General features: G+C 43.1%; 5 protein-coding genes across 8 annotated transcripts; 3 read left to right on the forward strand and 2 right to left on the reverse strand.

The window, feature by feature from the left end:
* Positions 1 to 473: 473 nt before the first annotated feature.
* On the reverse strand, positions 474 to 5,044 carry icam5 (intercellular adhesion molecule 5). The gene is made up of 10 exons (XM_035615103.2): positions 4,802 to 5,044; positions 3,900 to 4,175; positions 3,473 to 3,796; positions 3,084 to 3,395; positions 2,716 to 2,970; positions 2,111 to 2,437; positions 1,792 to 2,028; positions 1,438 to 1,662; positions 1,080 to 1,343; positions 474 to 934 (listed from the first exon to the last, which is right to left on the reverse strand). Exons 1-10 carry the CDS (start codon positions 4,851 to 4,853, stop codon positions 741 to 743), a joined length of 2,466 nt encoding a protein of 821 aa, XP_035470996.2. The 5' UTR covers positions 4,854 to 5,044; the 3' UTR covers positions 474 to 740.
* A 162-nt stretch (positions 5,045 to 5,206) lies between these two features.
* Positions 5,207 to 9,770, reverse strand: angptl6 (angiopoietin-like 6). Its single transcript, XM_047328388.1, has 7 exons — positions 9,437 to 9,770; positions 8,316 to 8,812; positions 8,058 to 8,198; positions 7,758 to 7,965; positions 6,625 to 6,818; positions 5,740 to 6,010; positions 5,207 to 5,644 (listed from the first exon to the last, which is right to left on the reverse strand). Exons 2-7 carry the CDS (start codon positions 8,784 to 8,786, stop codon positions 5,460 to 5,462), a joined length of 1,470 nt encoding a protein of 489 aa, XP_047184344.1. The 5' UTR covers positions 8,787 to 8,812; positions 9,437 to 9,770; the 3' UTR covers positions 5,207 to 5,459.
* Positions 9,771 to 10,432: 662 nt separating this feature from the next.
* On the forward strand, positions 10,433 to 14,582 carry ppan (peter pan homolog). The gene is made up of 12 exons (XM_035614595.2): positions 10,433 to 10,638; positions 10,962 to 11,132; positions 11,390 to 11,491; positions 11,606 to 11,656; positions 11,858 to 12,028; positions 12,232 to 12,308; positions 12,760 to 12,867; positions 12,970 to 13,093; positions 13,174 to 13,252; positions 13,448 to 13,577; positions 13,670 to 13,827; positions 13,912 to 14,582. The coding sequence occupies exons 1-12, from the start codon at positions 10,624 to 10,626 to the stop codon at positions 14,322 to 14,324; spliced, it is 1,599 nt and encodes a 532-aa protein (XP_035470488.1). The 5' UTR covers positions 10,433 to 10,623; the 3' UTR covers positions 14,325 to 14,582.
* A 568-nt stretch (positions 14,583 to 15,150) lies between these two features.
* Positions 15,151 to 18,202, forward strand: p2ry11 (purinergic receptor P2Y11). Its single transcript, XM_035614597.2, has 3 exons — positions 15,151 to 15,319; positions 16,791 to 16,828; positions 17,032 to 18,202. The coding sequence occupies exon 3, from the start codon at positions 17,066 to 17,068 to the stop codon at positions 18,002 to 18,004; it is 939 nt and encodes a 312-aa protein (XP_035470490.2). The 5' UTR covers positions 15,151 to 15,319; positions 16,791 to 16,828; positions 17,032 to 17,065; the 3' UTR covers positions 18,005 to 18,202.
* Positions 18,203 to 18,876: 674 nt separating this feature from the next.
* Positions 18,877 to 22,238, forward strand: eif3g (eukaryotic translation initiation factor 3, subunit G). Of its 4 annotated transcripts, none has more exons than XM_035614600.2 (10): positions 18,877 to 19,007; positions 19,097 to 19,143; positions 19,796 to 19,887; positions 20,663 to 20,722; positions 20,829 to 20,933; positions 21,014 to 21,209; positions 21,342 to 21,452; positions 21,561 to 21,697; positions 21,937 to 22,043; positions 22,129 to 22,238. In XM_035614600.2, the coding sequence occupies exons 1-10, from the start codon at positions 18,985 to 18,987 to the stop codon at positions 22,142 to 22,144; spliced, it is 894 nt and encodes a 297-aa protein (XP_035470493.1). In that variant the 5' UTR covers positions 18,877 to 18,984; the 3' UTR covers positions 22,145 to 22,238. The 4 variants fall into 4 exon arrangements, with proteins under 4 accessions (XP_035470493.1, XP_035470491.1, XP_035470494.1 ...); XM_035614598.2 differs by having other exon boundaries at positions 18,879 to 19,007; positions 21,342 to 21,458; XM_035614601.2 differs by having other exon boundaries at positions 18,881 to 19,007; positions 21,345 to 21,452.
* Positions 22,239 to 22,704: the final 466 nt, after the last annotated feature.

Consider the following 22,704-nt stretch of genomic DNA (forward strand, 5'->3'; position numbering starts at 1 on the left):
CGACACTGGCCGGGGGTCTGTGCCACGCCAGGCTCTGTGTTGCTTCTAATCATTTATTTTTCTCCTCTTTTTGCAATAACAGTGTTGTTGTTGGGTTTTTTTGTTAAAACATGGTGCCCTTGATCAAGCCCCCACCCCCCTCCGACAGAGCATCTCAAAGTCCCCCAGCACGGAGCTGACTGGTGCTGCCAGATTTACCAGTTCACATTGAGCTATTCGTGTCATGAATGACTCATAATTAAGACTTGGAGTCGCCCCCCCACAACAATCCACGTTAAATGACATCAGGAATCCAGAAATAGCACAATTAGGGAAACCTACTTCATCCAAATGTTTCTGTTCTGTTGTTCAGTGAAAATAAATCGAGGCTGGAAAGCAAAGAATGCGAAGCCCCGTAGGATGCCCAAAGGTTTTTGCTCTCATTGAAATGTGGACGTGCAGTAAGAAGAAGAAAAAATGAGTTTCCAAACCACTTTGACACAGGCATAACTTTACTGGGAACAAACCAAGATACAAACCTTACAGGTTAAAAAAAACAATCGTATAATGCACCTGCAGTGTCTGCAGCATTGCTTGGAAAACAAGTGGTCTAATTTAATACCTCTGCCAAGAGGATCTGTATTAATCTACAGCCCAGGACAGTACCAGGTACCAAGTACAAAAAAACACAACAGTATTTACATGCCATTCTTGCCCCCGGGCTGGTTTAATCTTACCTATTCAGCAAGAAGTAAACATCCTTAAATTTTGGTCCCATCAGACTTTGTAGTCAAGGGAATATCTGAACCTTCCATGGCATTGTTAGGGATAAAGCTGTATTGTCCATGTTTTCTCCAACATCTGGAAAGAATGACCACAAGGACAAGGAAGATGATGATGAAAATCAGAATCAGCAACCACCAAATGACTGACAGCAGGCCTCGTCCTCTCAACTCTGCAAGACAAAACAAGATAAAATAACATGAATTGAACGTGTGCGTCTCACTTCTGATGCCATAAGAATTTTTTTCTTTTTCTGCAACATCACTTCTTTGTATGCATTTTCTATACGTGTCGTCCACAGAATCAATAATAGCGACCTGTCATCGTCAGTGTCACAGATCTTGACACCCTCCCAACTTTATTCGTGGCAACACAGACGTAAACACCAGCATTGGTCGACGTGGCTCCTGTGACAATGATGCTCCTCTGGCGCCTCCCGGCGGTCTCCCTCACATTCACGGCACCGTTGTAGCTCCACAGGACCTCAGGCTCAGGGTTTCCGTCAGCACTGCAGTCCATGGTCACATTTTCGCCCGGGGTCACCTCCTTGCTGTTATTTCCCTCCTTGAACTCAGGTGCAACTGTGGAGAAAAACAAGGTCAGATCGGAGAAGAGGACATTCATCTCTGAATCCCAAATCACGTTATTTTCGTGCTGCCAAACATTAAAACTCACAGAGAACTTCCAGATGTAGTGTGTGGTTTGCTGTTCCGTGTTTGTTGGTCGCTTTTAGTACGTATTTTCCACTATCTTGCTGTCTCCAGTGTCGTGGAGAAATCTCTATTCCATCTTTAAACCAGGCGATGACGGGAGGAGGCTTTCCCTCTGGTTCACATTCGACTCCCACCTTACCTTTCTCTTCAACTTCATAGTGATCATCACAGGCAAATGAAGGGCTGTCTGTGAACATAGTGTCAACATAGTTTTCAGAATAAATATTGCCAAAAGAATATGTAAACTTTGGTACGGTGCTCACAGGAATTTTTGAATGAATCAATATCTGCACTCAAGCAGGTTTGATGTACTCACATTCGATGGTGATATCAATGGAGTTGTTGCTCATGGAGAGGCTATTAAAGACTTCTGCTGTGTATTTGCCCGATTGACCCTTGGTGAGAGGCTCAGATGCATTGATCAGTTTGCCCTCATAGTACCAGTGAACAGTGGGTGGAGGGTTCCCATCAGCTTTACAGGGCAACATGTCCATCCTGAATTTGTGCTCCTCGCCAGTGTAATGAGTTGGACAATCTTGCATCATTGGCTTATCTATGAATGAACATGAATATAGATTAAAATTGAGATTAGCAGGAGGATAAATATCTATTTATCCAATGTATGGAGAACTCACAGTGCACAACAGCGGTGTAAGGCTCTGAGGATTTCGTCGGCATGGGTTCTGGTCCTTTGGGTCCGAGGTGAAGCTCAGTTTTGCATCTGTACAGTGCACCGTTGTGCTCTCTCTCAGGAGTCACTCTCAAGGTGGACGACACATTGCCTGGGGTCACAAGGGTGTCATTGAACCTTTGTGTGCTCACGTTTTCGTGGCCTCGGTACCACGTCACTGTGAGCTTCTGCACGGGAGCCACGTTGATGATGTCACATTGGAGCAGGTGCTCGATGCCCTCAACCATCGGCCCACGAGCCAACGCAGAGACCGACACAATGTCTGGCGTCTCTGTGAATAAAGCACAGGGAGATAACTGATTAGGAAAAAAAGGAACATAATGACATTCCTAACATTGTAACCACAATTTTAAAAACCACATTTTAATCAGTGCTATTCCAGGCTATTGAACGTATCCTCCATATTTCCTTTTCTTTTGAAGTTACATGGCACATAGAGTTTCTGTAAGCAATAGGTCATTAATTTACATATGTCAAACATTATGTGTGGTAATGACCTTGAGATAAAGATAAGATAATGTACAGAACAGTTTGTAGACTTATACTCACTATAAAGCGTGATGGCTGGCATTGCATCACACTGATGATTATTTTTCAGAGTAATGTAGCATTTGGGATTTATGCTCCAGTCTTGTAGTCTTTCCACGGTCCAGGTGACAGTTGGTGGGTCTACAAACCCAGTGCCTCCAATCGGAGCCTCCCAGCCCATCCCTAAAACATCTGTAGCTGATGTGCTGCAATTAACGGAGGCCGGATCTCCAAATCTCACCACGACTTCAGCAGGCGTCAGTGTTGGGGGGCAAACTGCCATTCAGAAGTAAAAACATATTCATCAGTAGTTTAAGTAGAATTAGATGAACAAAGACACCAGTGATACACATTCTTTATCGAAGCTAATGTAAACGAGAGGAGCATACCCTTTCGTGCCTCGGGCGTGGGCCTGGGCGTGGGCGTGGCCACAGCAGGCGCTGCCATGACATCTTTTATCACATGAACACTGATGTGCCTAGTTATTCTTCCCAGGTCATTGGTAGCTGTGCAGGTGTAGGTTGCGGTGGTGTTTACGTGCGTGACGTTGAGATTGCCCGTGAGCTCCGTCATGTTCACCCCATCACGGGTCCAGTGAAACTGAGGAGCAGGGTTACCCTCAGCGCCACAGCTCAGGGCGACACTGTCACCCACTCCCACGTAGAAAACATTACTGGTGTTGCTGTTGAGCTCAGGAGCATCTAAAGAAGCAAATTTAGTCTTTTTAAACTTTGAAACGTTTAGGAAAGGAAAAGGAAAATGAGTTCTGTTTACTCACAATGCACAAAAAGACTGTGTGTGTCGAAAAAGGCGAGAAGTTTTGGTCCACGTGGTGTAAAGTCCAACTTAGCCTCACATCTAAACTGAGCTTTGTTGTCTTCTCTGTTGACGCTGACTGTCAAAATAGACGACTCGCTCACTGGTGTTGTGCTTGTGTTGGTGAAAGACTCTGTCTTGATCGCTTGATTGTCTCTGTACCACGTCAAAGTGAGGTTCTGAACAGGAGCCACATCGATGACATCACACTGCAGCTCATACTGTGTCCCTTCCACCGTAGTTTTTACATGCTTTATAGGATACAGGACAACCGTGTCTGGATTCTCTGTCCAAAAAAACCAAAACACAAAATGAGATAGTTGAGTAACTGTAGTGCTTCTGATCGTTTTTTCCTTCACTACATAATATTTATTTGAAGTTACACTTACTGAATATGGTCATTCCAAGGTCTTTACTGCATTCAAATGACTCATTCAGCTTTATTATGCACTTGGGCTTTATGTTCCAGTCTGACAGGTGCAGGGTCCAGGAAATAGAAGAACCGTCAGTGTTCTTTTCAGACTGTCTGGTTCCATCCCTCCAGTATATCTCGTCAAAATCATCGTCTGTGCTGGTGCAGTTTACCACGACCTCCTGTCCATATTCTGCTATAACCTCAGGGGGATTCAGGATGAATTGGTCAGCTGGGCAGGTAACATCCGCATCTGTTGGTAGACAAAACAGTAATGTTCTTTTTGGACTTTAAAGGTTGACTTTGCTGCACTCTGGTGGCTCATGTCACCAACGCATGTCAAAGTTAACTGCGAGGCTGAGTATTAGCTCGCAGCATGCTGGGACCTATAGTCATCTGAACATTACCACTGTTCAATGAGCCTGAATAATTAAATATCGGCAGCGCCTTTCATGTGTAGAAATTCAGTTTCATTTCAGCTTTTGTATAAACTGTACTGTAAACCACTTTGTACTAAGACTGGAGTTGACCGGCTACATTTTGTAAAGCCATAGAGTCAAATGTCAAAGAGAGTGCAGCGGATATTTGCACCACAAACATTATCACACCTACCACTCCCACAAAAAAAAGTTTTATTTTAAGAAAGAGTTTTTAATTTCTCTTTATTCTGTTAAAAAGCCAAAGACTACACACACGACAGTTTTCATTTCTCTGGTTCCCTCCAAATTATCCTATGATATTTCTATAACTTACTTCAGTAGTTGCATCACCGGGCACACGTGCAGCTACCAAAACTATGAGCAAGTAAGAAAGCACCCCAGTATTCTAAGAGGCTCCTGCAGACGTACATCATGTGTGTAGAGCATTGTTATCACTCACCGCAAAGTGAAAACATGAGCATGAGGATATGCGACATCCTGAGAGGCAGCATGTTAGATCAGCATGCGGGAGGAAGGAGGTGGATGGAAGAGGAGAAGTGCGCCTCAGGATGGTCCAGACGATTTCCAGCTTCAGGAGTGGAACTAGTTTAATTGTGGCTCGGAGGATGGTAATGATGATGATGATAACTTTCTGCTGACAGTTAACCGACCTGAATGAAGGAATACAAGCGGAAGTCTACGCCCCAGTGAACAGGAAACCGCCTGTAAAACGGAAATATATCGTCACGACCACAACTTTTGGAGCAGCAACCGTTGAAGCCATAGTCCCCTCCTCCCACATTTTGTGACAATCAAATTGTGTATATTTCCAAAAACTGTGTTTTAAAAACTTCCACACAAAAGCTGATTTGGCGCAATTTTATTGAAAAGTACATAGCAAATTGGATAACATCAAACCTTGTCAGGAAATTGCAACACAGAGATAGGACTAAAAACATGTTAGTCATCACCCAATGATTCACGGTCTAAACATCTTTCACTGAATGGCTTCTAATAAACCTGTGAAGACAGATTTTATTCAACAGCCTCTTAGACATTGTTGAATTCCCTTTACACACGTCAGAGAATCTTTCACACTGGTTTATCATATTTCCATGCTACGTGGGTTTGATCATCATGGTAACTCGTTTCAGGGAGTAGGACCCTCCGTGGAACTCTGCCCAGTAGACCCCGTCCTGGTAGCGGCTGCGATAGTGTCCACCCCGATACCACACACCGTTCAGATTGGAGTGGGCACACATGTGGTACCACCAGCCTCCTTTCTGGAAATGAGCACAATTACCTGATAACACAAGAGAAGAGCCGAAAAAGTTATGAGAAGAGAAAATCACAATGCCAACAGAGAGATTCACAAACAGGAGCAGGTGGAGAGCAGACCTGTATAGCCGTCCTTGTCTCGATCCAGAGTGGTGAAGGCCTTGTTGTTGTGCCACGAGAGTGAGTCCCCTGCATTGCCCTGGTATTGCCCCAACCGCAGTCGGTACCAGTCACTCTCCGGCTCCAGGAGGAAACTGTCGTACTCTGCAAACACCTGCCGGCCCTGCCAGTCCTCCAGAGCCACCCGTAGCTTATAATGAGCCTGTTTAGTCAGCCAGTAGAGGTGTTCCAGGCCGAGCCAATACTCTCCATCTAGGTTCCCAAAGCCTTGCTGTAATGCACCAACAGCCCAGATTAATCTGAGGGCATTTTTTTTCAGTCCTTTGTGTTGCTCATTTGTATTAATTCCTCAATTTTAGCCATGCAAGCAAAGCAGTATGGCTCTGAGGTTGTTATGGTCCGCCGGTTGGTCGGTCGGTCCACCACTTTGGTCCAGTCTGAAATACCTCAACATTTGGTGATTCATGTTTCACTCTTGCACAATCAGCGGTTTATTTATTTGATGAAGTGTTTCACAGTTATCCTGTGAAACACTTCAACATCAATTGGATGGATAGGTACAGTATTTTGTGGACATTTTTTGTTCCCCAGTGGATGAATCCTCCTGACTTTAGTGATCCTGAATCGACAACTATCAGACAGATTGCCAAGAATGTTGGAGTCAACATTCATGTCGGTCTCGGGATAAACGTTGATGATCCTTCAGCTTTTCATTTGGCAGCATCTTTAGATACAGATTTAAACATGTTCAATTCTTTGATTTATGGCCATACGTTCACAACAAATGACATTGCCCTTATCCTAAGCTATTATTTAGTGCTAATTAGCAAATGTGAGCAGACTGTTGTTTCTACAGATAACGAGCCCCGGGATGTATCAAATCACCTTATACTGCTCCCAAGTCCTGAAGAAGTTGACCGACCCGTCCTGTCTCCTCTGGATGACCGTCCACCCTCCCTGAGCCCGACTCTGCTCACACCAAGCCTGCATCAGGCGGTTAGCGCTCTGCGGGCGGAGCAGGTATATCCCGCTGGTGGTCTCACCTGATTCCAACACATGCTGGCAGTCCCGCCATGGCCCTGAGTCGAGAAAAAAATATGCCACCCAGTCAGGGTGTAAGAGAAATAATTTAAAAAAATTAACTTGCAGATATGTTATATTAAAATATATATGATTATCTTATTTTATTGTTAAGTAATATTGCGTTTTAGTTTTGAATAGTCATGTAAACAATGTCATTAGTAGTTGATCCAAGACAGTAAAACCTTTGACATGAAGTCACCTCATGTTGTGCCAGACATTGCATTTATACAGACTTTAACCAAGAACTGGCAATTTGGACACAAACCAGTGCCAATTGCAGAGAGTTATGGAATTTTGTTTAAGTGTCAGAAAGATCTCATCATCTCAATGTGGCTTCAGCTTATCTGTTTAAAGCTGAGGAATTCCAGACACATGTTCAGTGTCTCGTGTCACCGTGATAAAATGAACATAGGAATCTGAACAGAGAGAAAGAATGTATACATAGAGGAAAATCTCAAGTGATAATGTCTAATTAGTCTGACCTGAAAAGTGTCAGTACTCGACACTCAGTTATATTCACATGTACGGGATGTGGCAACGCCACATCCCGTTTCATCAGACCTTTTAGGTGGCGTTGAGTCACACACCATGGCTCTGCTGACTTGATGGAAGGACTGTTCTAATCCTTTACTTTGTCATTTCAAACATTCCTGTTGTGCAAGTTTACAGTAAGTGTCACTTAAAAGCTCCAACAAATGGTGTCCTCCATGTGTGTGTTCTTATTATAAGGCCCTGATAAGAGCGCTGAGCTGTTTTTGACATTGTTTAGGCATTCCCAGTGAGATAGGGCTCTTACCAGCAGGTCACTGACTCCATCAGCTTCTGCTGCTTATCTGAGCAGTTAAATAACTCTGACAGAAGATTGGCACTATTATACACACAGGTTTAATTCAAATCAAGCACTTTTGCGAGATAACATTTTGACATATATGTACCTGGAGTCTTTGTGACAGGGAAACTAATGAAAGGGGGGTCTGTAGGAGTGTTAGCTGTAGTGCTGGGGAGGGACTGGACTCCCTCTGATTTTTCCTGCTGTGGTGGAGGAGCACTTTGGTCCCTTTGAACATCATTGGTCATTTCTTTGGCTTCGGAGCTGTAATTAGGATGCACGTTTGACTGGCTTTTTGGTGGCTCAGTCATCGCCTGTCAAGACCAACACAAAAACCACACACCATTCTCAGTTCCTGTGAACAAATCCAGTATGAATTTCCAACACGTGCATTCTCGTTCCCTACCACAGAAGGCTGGTGGGTGGAGTCCCTGCACTGGCACTGCTTCTCCAGACGAGCAATAAGCTGGTTCTGGGAGCTCATCATGGAGGTGAGGGCTCCATATTTCTTCTCCAGCTCCCTGTAATTACTGGACACCTGCAGTGCCTGAGATGTTCCAGCAGCCACAACAGATATAGGATGAGTTTGATGATGATTATGACAAGATGTAGCTTTGCAGTGAGATGAATCAAACACCAACAGGGACTGCAGTTCTCTGCTCACCTGTGTTGTAGCATTTAGCAGCAGGTTCTCCACCCTTCGCTGCTCCAAAGCCTGGTCTTTTTTGTTTATGACTTCATGTAGCAGCTGGGCATAGAGCTGGGCAATGCGGGAATTCATGCTGCTACTCTCTTTGCGCAGGGCTCTTACCTCCATGGCAAGGGCCCCCTCCTGGTCCAGTTGGCCCCGGAGTTTCTCCAGCTGTTCCAGCTGTTGTTTGAGCTCCGCCCGTAGCAATGCCACCTCAGAGTGGTTGTTGGTGGCAGATTGTGTGTTCAAACACAGAGCCCCTGTCAGTTTTTGCTGTGGCACAATGAAGGTGTAGGAGCAGCGACTTCCATTTGTATCTGAAGATCGTGATGAACGTTTCTGATTGTTTTCTCCATTGGCACCCTCCTTCAGTCCTCCAACTTCAGGTATGTCCACACAGAGGGTTAGAAAAAGAGTCAGACCTATTGTCAGTGTCTTCTCCATGGATCTGCCCAGCTTCTGAGGACACCCTGGTCGTGCAGGAGAAGACATAATGAGAATAATCAAGGCAGTGAGAACACATCAATATCACCTTGTAATATTTGACTGAACATTAATCAGTCAGATACATTTCTGACACTTTGACACACAACATAAACATTGTCTTCAAGGAAAACAGCGTTGTGTGGGTCTTGACTGTTGACCAGATGTTTCCTTGCAAAGTCAAAGTACACACATTTCCCCCTGCCTGGAATTTATTAGCAGGTCAACACTGAACAGTCAACACAATCCAGCCAGAATCAACACACCTCCATCTCACAGTCAACAGACAGGTCAGCTCTACATCCAACCACAACCACCACGGTCAACCCCATAAACACATGAATCAAATCAAGCCAATATTTACATCTTACACAAACATCTTCAATACAATGCAACTTTCTCATCGAAAAAACCTCACGAGTACCAATGGTAGTAATCCGCTTGTCAAACAATATTCTTTTGTAAAACAAACCAGGAAAAGGACAGCTTTTTTCTGGTACATAAATAACAATATGTAGTATAATGATTTAACCTGAATGTCATAACCAGTGCAAGTATATTTCAGTCTACCTAAAAGAGATGATATTAGAAAAAGACCATTCATCACTTACCGTGGCAGCTGGAAAGTGTTGGACTAGTTTGCTCTGTTCCAGAGAGTGGCAATAGCTTCCAGCACACACTGATGTAAAATCAAGGCCGACACATTTTAAAAATCACATGTTCAAAGAATCGTTAAGAGTCACATAAATGAGCCGCTTCTTCCAAATCAAAAGTCGTCTGAAGTGTTCTGTTAATGTTTGAGCGAAGCAGAATGCTGAAAAATTTTGCAATTAATATTAAGGGGAAAAAAACAACCGAAAACAGAATAATACCCAAGTTTTTTCGGTAGCTACATTCCTTCCCTGGGGATTCTGTCCCAGGATCTCTGAAGAAGGAGACAACTAATTACTAACTGTCCAAATGGTGCCGCCCCCAGTTCTTCTTTAGCTGTGTGTTCAGTGCAGAAGTCTCCTCCCTCTGCCATCAACCTGCTACTCTGACACAAACTATCACATGAAGACCTCAAATGTATGTGGGATACTAACACAGTGGTTTCCACTTTAACGTTATTATTGAAAAATCTTTAGTTTGATTCATAGCTTTTCTTTGTTTGCAGTTAAAGTATTGTCCATGGTCATGTGGACTGTCATTTCACTCAATTTTAGAAAAATAGACAGGGAAAATGGACAGATTACAAGCAATATTACATCATCCTTACATATATTGGAACTAATATTCTGCAGGCACCTTTGGACAACACGCAAGAGCTCAGTCTTTTGTCTGACTAAAGCAGTGGAGATGTATTCAAAGTTTTTACTTAAGTAAAAGTTGCAGTGTCACTCCGCAAAAACCCTGTTTCAGGTAAAGATACTGCATTCAAAATCTAAAATGAATTATGAGTACAACAGTATTATCACCAAAATGAATAAAGAGTTTTGTTTTATTACTGATATTCCATTGAATGTTTTTTTCTTTCCTTTTTTGTGCATTATAATGTTGCCATAGCCCATATCCGGTTAAGGTAGGAACTCTTCTTTTTTTTTTTTTTTTAACCAGGCACGCCGGAAGTACGGACGTATTAAGTGTGACACACGCGAGCAGAGCCATGTGCAGGACGTCGTGCGGAGTCTTCAGTGAAGTAGTCGTCGGAAAGTGTTTGCTGTCAGAATGAATGTAGTTTGTTTCTGCAGCAGAAAAACACTTTAAACCACATTTAACGTGACTTTGTTCACCTGGCTGCTCGACGCGCGGCTGAACTATGGGGAAAGCGAAGGTACGTCACGGCCTGTGCTAACAGGTTAGCATTAGCTGATAACACTCAAGAGGCTGTTTAATTATTGTTCTTAGTTGGAAAAAATAGTTTACGATATTAAGGAATCTATTGTTTATCTGGCTGTACTTGGTGGTGGCTGTTTGATAACGGTATGAAAGTGATTACGTTCCCTTAACATTAGCCACATGTTGTTAGCCAAGTTAGCTCTTGGGTATATGTCGTGGGTTTTTTCTCTCACCATTTTTTTTTTTTGATTCACGCAGACATTTGTATTTCTCTCAAATTTTGATATTCCATTTAATATGTGGATGTTGTTATTTCAGACCAAGAACCAGAAGAAATCCCGAGCAACCGCCAACCATGTGGCCGAGCACACCTACGGAGCCGTCCCCCACTCCTTCGTGTTTCACCGGGGCCAGGTGGGGAAGAACGTGGGTCAGCTCATCCTGGACGTGCGGAGGGTCATGGAGCCCTACACCGCCGAGTCGCTGAAGGTCGGTCCGCCTGTTACAGCTGCACCCAGTTTATGACTGAGTTCACCGCCCCGTGTAGCTGCTGTAAAAGGCCACGGTGCTGCGATTTAAGTAGAAAGTTTGATTGGAGAATGTATGTGGTTCCTCTTAATGATGCTGAAAAACTAGAGCTTTTTATAGGGCAGGTTTAATTTTAAGCCTGCTGTCCGTTTAGTTGTAATATCAAATAGGTCTTTTCACATTGCTGCACGCTCACTTGTGTTTTTTCTTTCTGCCAGGTTAAGAAAAAGAACGTGCTGAAAGACTTTGTGTCCATCGCAGGACCACTCGGGGTGACGCACTTCATGATCTTCAGCAAGACCCCCAGCAGCGTCAACATGGTGAGATCACTTCACACCACAAACAAATGGTTCTTGGAGGATTAAAAAAAAAAAAAAGTATAGTTTCCTTGTTAAGCTTTCACTTATGTAACTAAGCATTTCTTGTTCTTTCAGAGACTTGCACGACTTCCCAAAGGTCCCACGCTTCATTTCAGAGTGCTCAAGGTAAATACTGTGAATTAACCCATAAAAAGGATATGAAATATAAATACATAATTGGGCCTATATGATGACAATTTAAGATTTGACTGTTGAATGATGTTTTTCAAAGTAAACGCACTGATTTGCCCAAAACTGTATGTCATTTTAAACTGTTGCCGTTTTTCCTTGATAAAGACTCTTAGCTTTTTTCTTTTTTTTCTCCAGTACTCTCTTATCAAAGATGTGGTTTCATCTCTGAAGAAGCACAGGATGCACGATCAGCAGTTCACACACCATCCTCTACTCATCCTCAATAACTTTGGAACAGACGGCATGCACATCAAACTCATGGCCACCATGTTCCAGAACATGTTTCCTTCCATTAACGTGCACAAGGTTTGTTTCGCCCAACCTGACTGTTGCATTAAAGAAACCACAGGTTAACAGCCTTGCTAGCATGATGAATGTATAGTCTTCTGATTTCACCTGAAGAATTTTCAAAAGTAAACGCTTTCTGACATTTGTAAGGCTAAAACAATTTGTTTGCTGTCAAAGTCTAGTCTTGATTCTGGTGATAAATGTGTATTTTATGTTTTCAGGTCAGCCTCAACAACATCAAGAGATGTGTGATGGTGAATTACAACCCAGAGTCTCAGCAAATAGAATTTCGACACTAGTAAGTAACAATTTTTTGTCATAAATATTAAGATGGTCGCTGTTTTCTCAGTATTTGCTGGTGTCTGAGAGGGAAATGCAGAGAGCTTCACAAGTTGCATTTTGGGTTTTGTCAGCTCTGTGTTGTAATGCTCGCAGTTAAACCAAATGATACTGATAAATTCAAAAAAGAATGCCTGAAAATGTTAGCATTGTGTCACGGTATTAAGTAATTTCTAAAGGAAAAACAAAGCTAAGTGATCCATGAAATTGAAGAAATGATTATTAGATTTATAATATCTCAGAAACAATCTCGTGTCGACGGCTCAGATGATGACAATCATGACTTGACTGTTCAGTGATGTATGTTCAAAGTAAACGCACTGATGAGCCTCCACAGACTTGGCCCATATTCCTGGCATTTATTGATGAGATGTCAAAGTGACCCAAATGGTGTTGTTCCCAACCTGCAGCAGCCTGAAGGTCGTCCCCGTCGGCATGAGCCGAGGAGTCAAGAAGCTGATGCAGGAGAGGTTCCCCAACATGGGCAAGTTTGAGGACATTAGTGAGCTGCTGATGAAGTAAGATTATTATTACTGAGGTCACGGGGAACTACATCACATCTGTGGATTTGTTGACGTGGTCTTGTATTCTAACCATTTTGTACTTTTCTGACCACTCAGGGGAGCGAACCTTTCAGAAAGTGAAGCCGAACAAGACGGGGAGCACAACATTACTGAACTGCCACAGGTCTACTCTGGAAGAGGCAACATGGCATCCCAACAGAGTGCTGTGCGTTTGACTGAGGTAAATGCGAGAGGGAGTGAAGTTTTTAAAAACAATATTATAATGCTGCTGGAATGGAAGCTGCATTTTGTTCTCCTCAGATCGGTCCTCGCATGACTCTGCAGCTGACGAAGATCCAAGAAGGGATGGGAGAGGGGAATGTGATGTATCACTCCATAAGTGAGTCATTTAGCATTAAGTCGTCATTTTTACTTGCTGTTCTGGTGTACATGATGACAAAATAAATATGAATTTTATGATTCCTCTCCAAAAGTAAACGCTTACTGATACACTTGGGAGCGTACTTAGATTAATCTACACCTGGCACAAACGGGTCTTCAGTGAAGATTTTGCTTTATACTACTACCTCTGCAGTCTCCAAGACAGAGGAGGAAATACAGGAGATCCTGGACAGGAAGGAAGCCCAGCTAAAGGAGAAGGAGGGTCGGAGGAAAAAGCAGTCGCAGAATGTTGCTCAGAAAAAGGAGAAACAAGAAGAGAACAAGTGAGCTGGTCTTGAAGAAAATTAAAACTCTTGCCATTTATTAATTTCCCACTTGCCCTGGGTGTTTAATCGTTTTTCTCCTCTTTCAACAGGAAAAAGAGCCTGGCGGGCATCAAAAGGAAACACGCTGAAACCGAAGAAGACGGTGAGGTGGAGGATCCTGGGAGGCAGGATGATCGGCCAGCTGCTGTCGAATCTGATGACGAGGTGGAGTACTACAGACAGGCTGTAGGAGAGGAGCCAGATGAAGGTGAATTATGGTGTACTTTAAATACATTTGCCACTCGGTGTTGTTTTTAATGTATTTTTATTGATACTGGACTTTTTTTGGTAGACATGTTCCCTGCCAAGAAGAGGCGGGACCCAGAAAGGTCACATGGACCTGCTAATAGGAGGAAGCCGCCCTTTGGTAAATCACAGAGAAGAGACGGAGATGTCAAATCTCCAAAGAGAAATGGTCCTGGAGGACAGAACAGAGACAGAACGGGAAAAGGACTGAAGAAGTTTGGGGACAGGGAGAAAGCATTTGGAAAGAAAATGAAGCCTGGAGGAAAGGCGTTTGGGTCCAAGAAATACGGTGATAGAGAAGATAAATTTGGTGGGAAGAAAAAATTTGATGGAAACAAAAAAACATTTGGTGGGAAGAAAAATAAGGACAACCAATTCAAACCTAAAGGCAAGCCCGGCTTCAAGAAGAAGGGTGCAGGAGCGAAGCAAGGATTCAAACAGAGGAAGGGGAAAGGTTGAACCCTCCCTTCTTCCTGGACTCGGACATTGAATGCGTTATCACGCTGAAGCACCAGGTGGCAGCAAGAAATCCACTCGCCATCACTGCCTGTGAAGGGCCTTGGCCATGAGTGATGGTTGGTGGGACTGTTTATTGCTGAAAATCAGCAGAGGCACAGTAGTGATAAAGAAAGTGATATATTTTCCACACTGTCTGAATTAATATTGAAAATGTACTTGTTCAATAAATTGTGTTTAAAAAAAAAAAAAAAAAAAAAAGTTCTTGCCAACTTGGTGGATGAGTGAGCTGGTGTAAAAAAAAAATAGGGCAAAATACTGGTTCCACGTGAAGTTGTTTGATGAGACAAATAAAACTAGTAATGTGACTAATAATAAAACTAATGAGGAAGAATTCCTCAGGGGCCAACCTGAGCCACGTCATAATGCACTTTACCAGAAATCAACGTTTCCAGCCAACTCTGAAATGTACATGGTGTTGGCCTCACGGCTCCTCAGGGCCTGACAGCGGAAGGTTCATCGTCCTCTTTCTACTTCTGTAGGCTCAAGTGAGCAGATGATGGGTGATAAACCCCCAGGATATGATGGTGTCTGACCTTTCAGGGGGTTGTAGGTGAGGATGGGGGGAGGTTAAATTATATTCCTGGTTTTAGCAGGAGCCAATGCAGAGAATCTCATGAGGAATATTTTTTATTTTCAATGGGGTTTTTACCAGTGGAGCAGTTGACAGGGGCCTAGTGATTTATTTTTTTTAAAAGCACTTCAGCCTAGCAGCCTACGAGTTAATCGGGGAACGGGGCAGGAGTGAGACCTCTCACTTCTTCTTCCTCATCTTCCGTCGCCGAGCGCAGGTCGCAGGTCGCTCGTTTGCATGACGAGTGTCAGCAGCAGGGCAGCGCCAGTCCAGTTCACACGCCGCGCGCAGCCAGTCATCGACACAATGCCCCTTTCTACTTTAACAAAACGAAAAGTCGACGCAGAAAACCGGCAAATCCAGAGTGAGTGGACGGCGAAGTGTGTGTTTGTCTGTGTCTGTCATCCCTGGGCACTCGCTGCCGCTGCACATGGAGACGTTATTATTATATAAAATGTCGCTGTAGCTCATTGAGTACACAAGTCTGATTGGGAAGAGGCTACGCTTGTGTTCATAGAATGTTTCGTTCGTAAGTTATTGAACCGAAAAGTCCGAATCTGTCAATATCTTTCACTGTGCGATGATTGACCGCGCGACATGCGTCATATGCGCACTGGTACCGCGTTAAAGCGCACAGTTGGTGACGTCATGGGCAGGTGGATGAGCCTTGAGGGGGAAACTGCTCCACACCTCAATTTTAGTAATAGTAATAATAATTGTAAACATGCTGCATATTGTATAATATTGCAATGAAGGAAGGTAGACTGATCCAACAGTCGCTGGTATTGTTACGTAATTTTTTCATTCATAACTGTCACATAGATCACTTCCCAGCAACAAGTGTTTTTTTTTTTAATTTGCCATTTTCATATCGACATATTTTTTCTTTTTTGGGGCATGGGGGTGGGCCTCAATTTGTTCTTTGCCCTGGGCCTCCAAATCACTAAAACCGCCACTGTCTTATTTTGCTGGTTCTTGTCTGTAGCATTTTGGATCAACAAGAGTCTTCAGAGAGACAGAAACTTTAACCCCACTCAGTGTTCTATTTTCACTCGTTCCCCTACTCTGTTCTCCGCCCATGTCTTTTCTCTGTTGGTTTTGACAATGCAGCAGTCCTGAACATAACTTCTCACAGAATTTCATAACAACTTACTATGGTCTGATATGAACTGAACTATCACATCCATAAGTTAGGCCTGTCTTTATACATTTTCACCACGAGAAAATATATTCTATTGTATATTCAATACATTAGAATGATTAGTCAAAGCAGAAAGGGAGGTGAAAGCCGGAAGCTGCATGGTTTTGACTGAAGAATAAACACATGAACCTAGGTCAACATTTGTTTTCTCTTTTGCTTAACTCCTAATTATGAGGAGCATCGCTGAAAAAAGAATTTCCTTCCAAACTGTATAGAATCAAAGATAATACATGTTCATAAGTGCAGAAGTAGGATAAAAGCCTGTGCATTTTTACTGTATCGCATATTGATTGAGGTTAAGACGCTTCTCCTCTTCGCTTCCTCTGACCTGTCAGTGCTGTCTGAGCTGCTGTAGCAACACAATGCTGATAAGACCACTAACACGTGAACACACGCTATAATGAATCATGCATCTGCCCTATGACTAGCAGCACCAAAATGGTGCGCTGTTTATAGCTTGATCTGTTTTTCACCAATGCACTGGTGTCGTGACAGTTTTACTTCTTCAAATTGCGAAATGCTGGTAAAGGGATAAGAGGAACCCTGGGTTCATGCACGTCTCACTCACATTCCTCGGCTGAGGCAAGTGTAATTGTTGAGATGAGAGAGTTTTCTTCACGTTTTCTTTTTTCAGATATCACGGCACGGTGAACTGCAAAAATCTGCCTTTCTGTGAGTACAGGTTTACATTTGAATTTGTGATTTTTTTTTTCTAAATGTAAAATGTCTCTAACAGTTAACATTATACCAGCACTGAACAGGCAATGTTTAAAACGTTTTTTCTAACTAAATAAACATAGAAATCAAATATAATCTGTTCTTGAACATGTCAAGATTAATGTTACATACTTCCATTTCCGGATTTTTGCAAGCAGATTGATCACTAAATAACCCTCAACCGAGAGCACGATGGTGCACAATTTCTCCGACTGTGAGCGGTTCCAAATTGCCCTGCTGCCCTCGGTGTACGGGGTTGAGTTCATCGTGGCCCTGACAGGAAACCTGTTTGCCCTGTGGCTGCTGGTGGTCAGAGAGAGAAGGAACTGGCACACCGGCGTCGTCTTGTCCTGTAACCTGGCCATCAGCGACCTGCTCTACATCCTCACCCTGCCTCTGCTGATCGTCTACTATTCGCTGGGGAAACACTGGGTGTTCGGCGACGCCGCGTGTATAATCGAGAGGTTTCTCTTCACCTGCAACCTCTACGTGAGCATTTTCTTCATCATGGCGATAAGCATGAACCGGTGCGTGGCCCTCGCGTGTCCCTTCTTCACCCGCTCCCATGTGCGGCCTGCCCACGCCAAAGCCGCCAGCGTCATCATCTGGGTCGTCGTGGGAGGCATTTCCGGCCCCGTGTTGAAATTTGCAACTGTTTGCCACAATGTGCATACTGATAAGACTCTGTGCGTGTCCTTCTGTGACCAGAATCCTGCGGATGAGATCCCTCACTTCACTTACAAAGTGTTTCTGGCAGTGTTTGGCTGTCTGGTTCCCTTCGTGGTTACTTTCGCTTCCTATTGCGTGGTGATTTGGGTGGTGTGGAAAAATGTCAGTATTACCTCGCTGGAGAAGCGCAAGGTGGCTCTGTTGGTCACATCGGTGCTCGTGCTGTACGCCGTTTCCTTTGTGCCGTACCACGTCTTTCAGACCTACCACTTGTACCTGAGGGTCCGCTATCCAGACAGCTTTGTCTGTTGGGTCTACACCATGTACCAAGTGTCCAAGGGCCTGGCAATCCTCAACATGTGCATCCACCCAATCCTGTACATGGCTTTGTTTGACAGTATAAGAGTGGCGTGTTGTGGGAAGAGCTCAGAGGACAACGGCGGTGTGGTGATGAGAAAGTAAGAGCTGCTGCCCGCCAGCTTTTCTGTGATGCACATCCTTGTTTCATTTTTGAGAAATTTTGTATTCTGCAAAGAAATTATTTCCACAGAAGATCTTGCGCTTAATGCTTGACAACATTTTTCTTATTACCATTTCCCTGTATTATCCACTTTGAAACATAACCTTTTGTAATAAAAAAAACCCCACCTTTGATTATCATCATCTGTGTAAACTCTGTCTGACCCGTATATATTTATATCCTTATTAAATAAGAATAAACAAACAGTTTTTTCTAGTGAGTTTTAGGAAGCCTAAAGGTGTGAAAGTATTCAGTCATAAACAACAAAATGCAAAAATAGAGAAAGTTCTGTAAAGATGATTAATTTTGTGCAGGGAAGGTACGTTTTCTTTTTCTCCTTGAATATTAGATGGAGGACCTATTATCACTCGATGTCACCTGGATGATTTTGTTGTTTATTGGTACAAATTTCTTACAAACGTGCAATTAATCAAATCACGTAGAACCAAATGATGGGGGGGGGACTTGGGGGCCCTGAGTTTCTGGGGGCTTCTTTGGGTGGTTGGTAATCCAACCGTAATCCTGTATCCATCACTGAAACTCTCTGATGAGGATGATGATGATGATGATATTTTATATATAAAGCTACTAAAAAAAGTACTCAACAAGATATAAACTGCACTTACTTAAACTTAACATATCAAAATCAAAATCAAATGAAATTAATCCATAGAGGACATTTAAAAGTACACAATACACACATTGACATCATACTATCAGCCCCACCAATGAAATGCTATTTGACTTTTATTATTATGAGTCTTTGGGTGTTTTGGACTCAGGACTCTTATTGTGAAGTAACGGGTAGTTAAACAGAATTTGTACATTTATTGCGAAATTAAAAGTCCCGGAAGCGTGTAGTTGGCGGCTCGGCTCGGCTCCTACTGCTCTTTCCGGTCCTGAAGCTAAGCTAGCGGAGAGGATGCCGTCGATGGAATACGACGAGTGAGTGTTATCAGACATATTTTAATAATATCTGCACAAAGTTTTAAAACAAGTCGATCTAAAGTTTCATATCAACATCTTTCCCACAGCTCCAAGCCCAGCTGGGCAGACCAAGTCGAGGAGGAGGGCGATGAAGGTAAAGAGCTAAGTTAGCTTAGTTAGCTCATTAGCTTAGTTAGCCGGTGCTAGCGCATCTTCTTGTAGCCTGGAGCCCGGATGAGGAGGCCGTCCGGCTAGGCGGCTTCGACTTCCACGTGGTTGCCGGACATTAAAACTCCAGCGAAAACTGACCTACCGTCGTGTGTTTCGCGTTCCAACTCCTTTTTATGAACGTTAGCGTGACTGGACCGCGACTGACGATCTTTCGATTGTGTGGCGCGATTGTCGCGGTGGACAGTGACGCGTCAGTGTGACAGCTAGGAGTTAGCGCGCCTGGCGTTAGCCAGTTCAGCACTGTCCCTGCCCTTTCACTAGAGCAGTGTGCGGCTACGTTCACAGTCTGGCTTGGGGTTCAAATGTTTTTCTGTTCACACGCGTGCACGTTGTGAGTCCCAATCCATTTCAGATCTGTAGATGTATTTTGAGAGGAGAGAAGCAGCCTGGCCAGCATAGACTAGTTTGTTGGCCAAATTAGCTAATTTCTGTTAAACCTATTGGACCTTAACGTGTCCCTTGTTGTCACCGTTGTTTACGTTGGTGGGACATTAACTGTGGATGTCTGTTCCTTTTATATTCTAGTTTGATTTGCCTTGTAACATCTGACTGAACTGGATGCTTCTTTTCCACAGGCACACTACCAGCCGCCAAGGAAACCATCAAAGGAAATATAAAAACTATTACGGACTATAAAATAGATGAGGATGATGGAAAGAAGTACAAGGTAATATATATAGAAAGGCAATGGTTAATCGATTTGTAATCGACTACTAAATGAATCGCCAAAATCATTTTGATAATCGATTTATCGGTTCAAGTAGTTTTCATCAGGGGAAAAAGTCAAACTTCTATGATTTCAGCTTCATGAATGTGAATATTTTCTGGTTTCTTTGCTCCTCTATGACAGTAAACTAAATATCTTTGGTGTGTGGACAAAACAAAACATCATCTTGGGGTTTGGGAAAGACAATCGTCACTTTTCACCATTTTATTGACCAAACGACTAATCGATGAATCGAGAAAATAATTGTTGGTTGCACAGCCAAATGTGACTTATTGAGGTCTATGCTGCATCTGTTAATGCAGATCATCACAGTGTTTGTTGCTGTGCCCGTACTACTAGACTAACAGAACAACACAAGTTATTATTTGCTTATCTTCCTAAAACCAATACTCTAGTCTTAATCCTTAATGCATTTTTTTGCATTGATTAACATTTTTATAATCTAAGAAACGACCGATCTTTATGAATTGACCTGCGCAAGCAGCAGATTTAATCATTCATCGGTTTGTACACCACAGGTTCTCTCCCACTTTTGAAGTTAAGTTTGGTGTTTATATTTAAACTACCAAACATATTTTTTAATGATCATAGCACTTTCCCGCCGCTAGGGGTTTGAATAGACGTGTGCGTCATGGTATTTCTATGTGTTGAATGTGTTTTTAAGTGTAATAAATGTTTTGACAACAGAAAGCAACATGTGTTTTTGCCTCTGTAGATCGTGCGGACCTTCAAGATCGAGACAAGAAAAGCCTCAAAAGCCGTGGCCAGGAGAAAGGTCTGCCTTCAAGTTGAATGTAGCTGAAGCGGAGTTCCGCTTGAAAATGAACATGACATCGGGCAAAAGTCTGGTGCCATGTCATAATATCGTTCTCTCTTTTCAGAACTGGAAGAAATTTGGTAACTCTGAGTTTGATGCGCCTGGTCCCAACGTCGCCACCACAACAGTCAGTGACGATGTCTTCATGACATTCATTTCCAGCAAAGAGGTGAGGATGCTGTTAGATCTGGTGCCTTCCACACAACTTGCTGTTGCCTGTGTCTGAGCACAGTGTTTCGCCTCTTGCAGGACCTGAACGCCCAAGACCAGGACGAGGATCCTATGAACAAACTGAAGGGACAGAAGATCGTGTCTTGCCGTATTTGTAAAGGAGACCATTGGACCACCCGCTGTCCGTACAAGGACACCCTGGGCCCCATGCAGAAGGAGCTGGCTGAGCAGCTTGGACTTTCCACTGCAGACAAGGACAAGCCCGCTGGCTCTGGTACGATCACTTTACCATCCACAATCATAAAGTTTTGATTTGTTTTTAATGGCCTGCTGTTTAAGACTCGGCAGCTGGTTGTTGTTAAAGTTGACATGCCAAATGTGGCCTGCTTCTCCTCTCTTCAACCAGCAGAACCAGAACCTGCACAGCCGGCGCAGAGCAAAACCGGGAAGTATGTACCCCCCAGTCTGCGGGATGGGGGGACACGGAGAGGGGAGTCCATGCAGCCGAACCGCAGAGGTGAGTGTACGTTCGTGCGCCCTTCTATATTTTTGCAGCCACCCATTTAATTATAATACATCAACAAGAGTAGTTCCCGGTATAGACAACTGTGTCATCACCCCACAGCCGATGACAACGCCACCATCCGTGTGACCAACCTGTCGGAGGACACCCGCGAGACGGACTTGCAGGAGCTCTTCAGACCGTTCGGCTCCATCTCCAGGATCTATCTTGCCAAGGACAAGAACACTGGACAATCGAAGGTCAGTGCTCATCTCAACAATACAAAGATGTGCCCATTTAATGTTCTAAGGAAAAACAAAGAGGAGAGGAATTATTGAAGCAGATATTCTGCATCATTTATAATTCTAAAAAGTGGAACTTGATGTAGATGATATATTGACGATAGTGTTTGTTTGTTGTTTGTTTTTCATTGTAATTGTTACAATAAAAAGAAACATGGTCCAGCTGTCTCATCCCTGAACCCCTTTGTTTCCTACAGGGCTTTGCCTTTATCAGTTTCCATCGTCGGGAGGATGCAGCCAGAGCCATTGCAGGAGTGTCAGGATTTGGATATGATCATCTTATTCTCAATGTCGAATGGGCCAAGTAAGTAAAGTTTCAGTTTTGTTGAATAAATGTAAAAATCTTGCTTGTTATTCTCCCTGCTAACCTTACTGACCTCTCTTTACAGACCTTCAAACAACTGAGGAGTCCATCAGAATAATATTCCGAGATGATGCCAGATTTTATTGTTGCAGTAAAATATGGCTGTAACCCAGTACGAATAAATACTTGTCACAATTTCCTTGTTATTATTTTCCTCATAGTTGGCAGAGATTTCAAATGTCCAGCTTTTATTCAGGTTTTAAACCTTCAGTTCTTATATTTTATGTAAGTAATACAGTCATGACATCAAAGCTAGACAAAGTCCTCTTAAGGTCAGATCAGAAATTTGTGTACAGATGCAAGAGCAGCGTTTAATTTTCATCACTGAAACCACTTTATGTACTAGTCTTCACATGTATTTTTGAGCATAAATGAACATCAGTACATTTTTATTAACTTAGATATTGAGAATCTATTGGATGAATGCCTGGAAAGTCAACAAATTAAGGTAGTTGTTCCACTGATGCAAATTCTTAAAATACAATCCAGTATTGATATTAAGCAATCCTGCTCATTGATTTGCCTTAATTGGCCCAATACAATAGCCATGATAGCAGCCCTTGGTAAATATTGTGGCTGACAGATCTCCTTGGTCTCAGTA

The sequence above is a fragment of the Scophthalmus maximus genome, chromosome 17 (genome assembly GCF_022379125.1).
Source record: "Scophthalmus maximus strain ysfricsl-2021 chromosome 17, ASM2237912v1, whole genome shotgun sequence".
In the NCBI taxonomy this organism is placed as follows: domain Eukaryota; kingdom Metazoa; phylum Chordata; class Actinopteri; order Pleuronectiformes; family Scophthalmidae; genus Scophthalmus; species Scophthalmus maximus.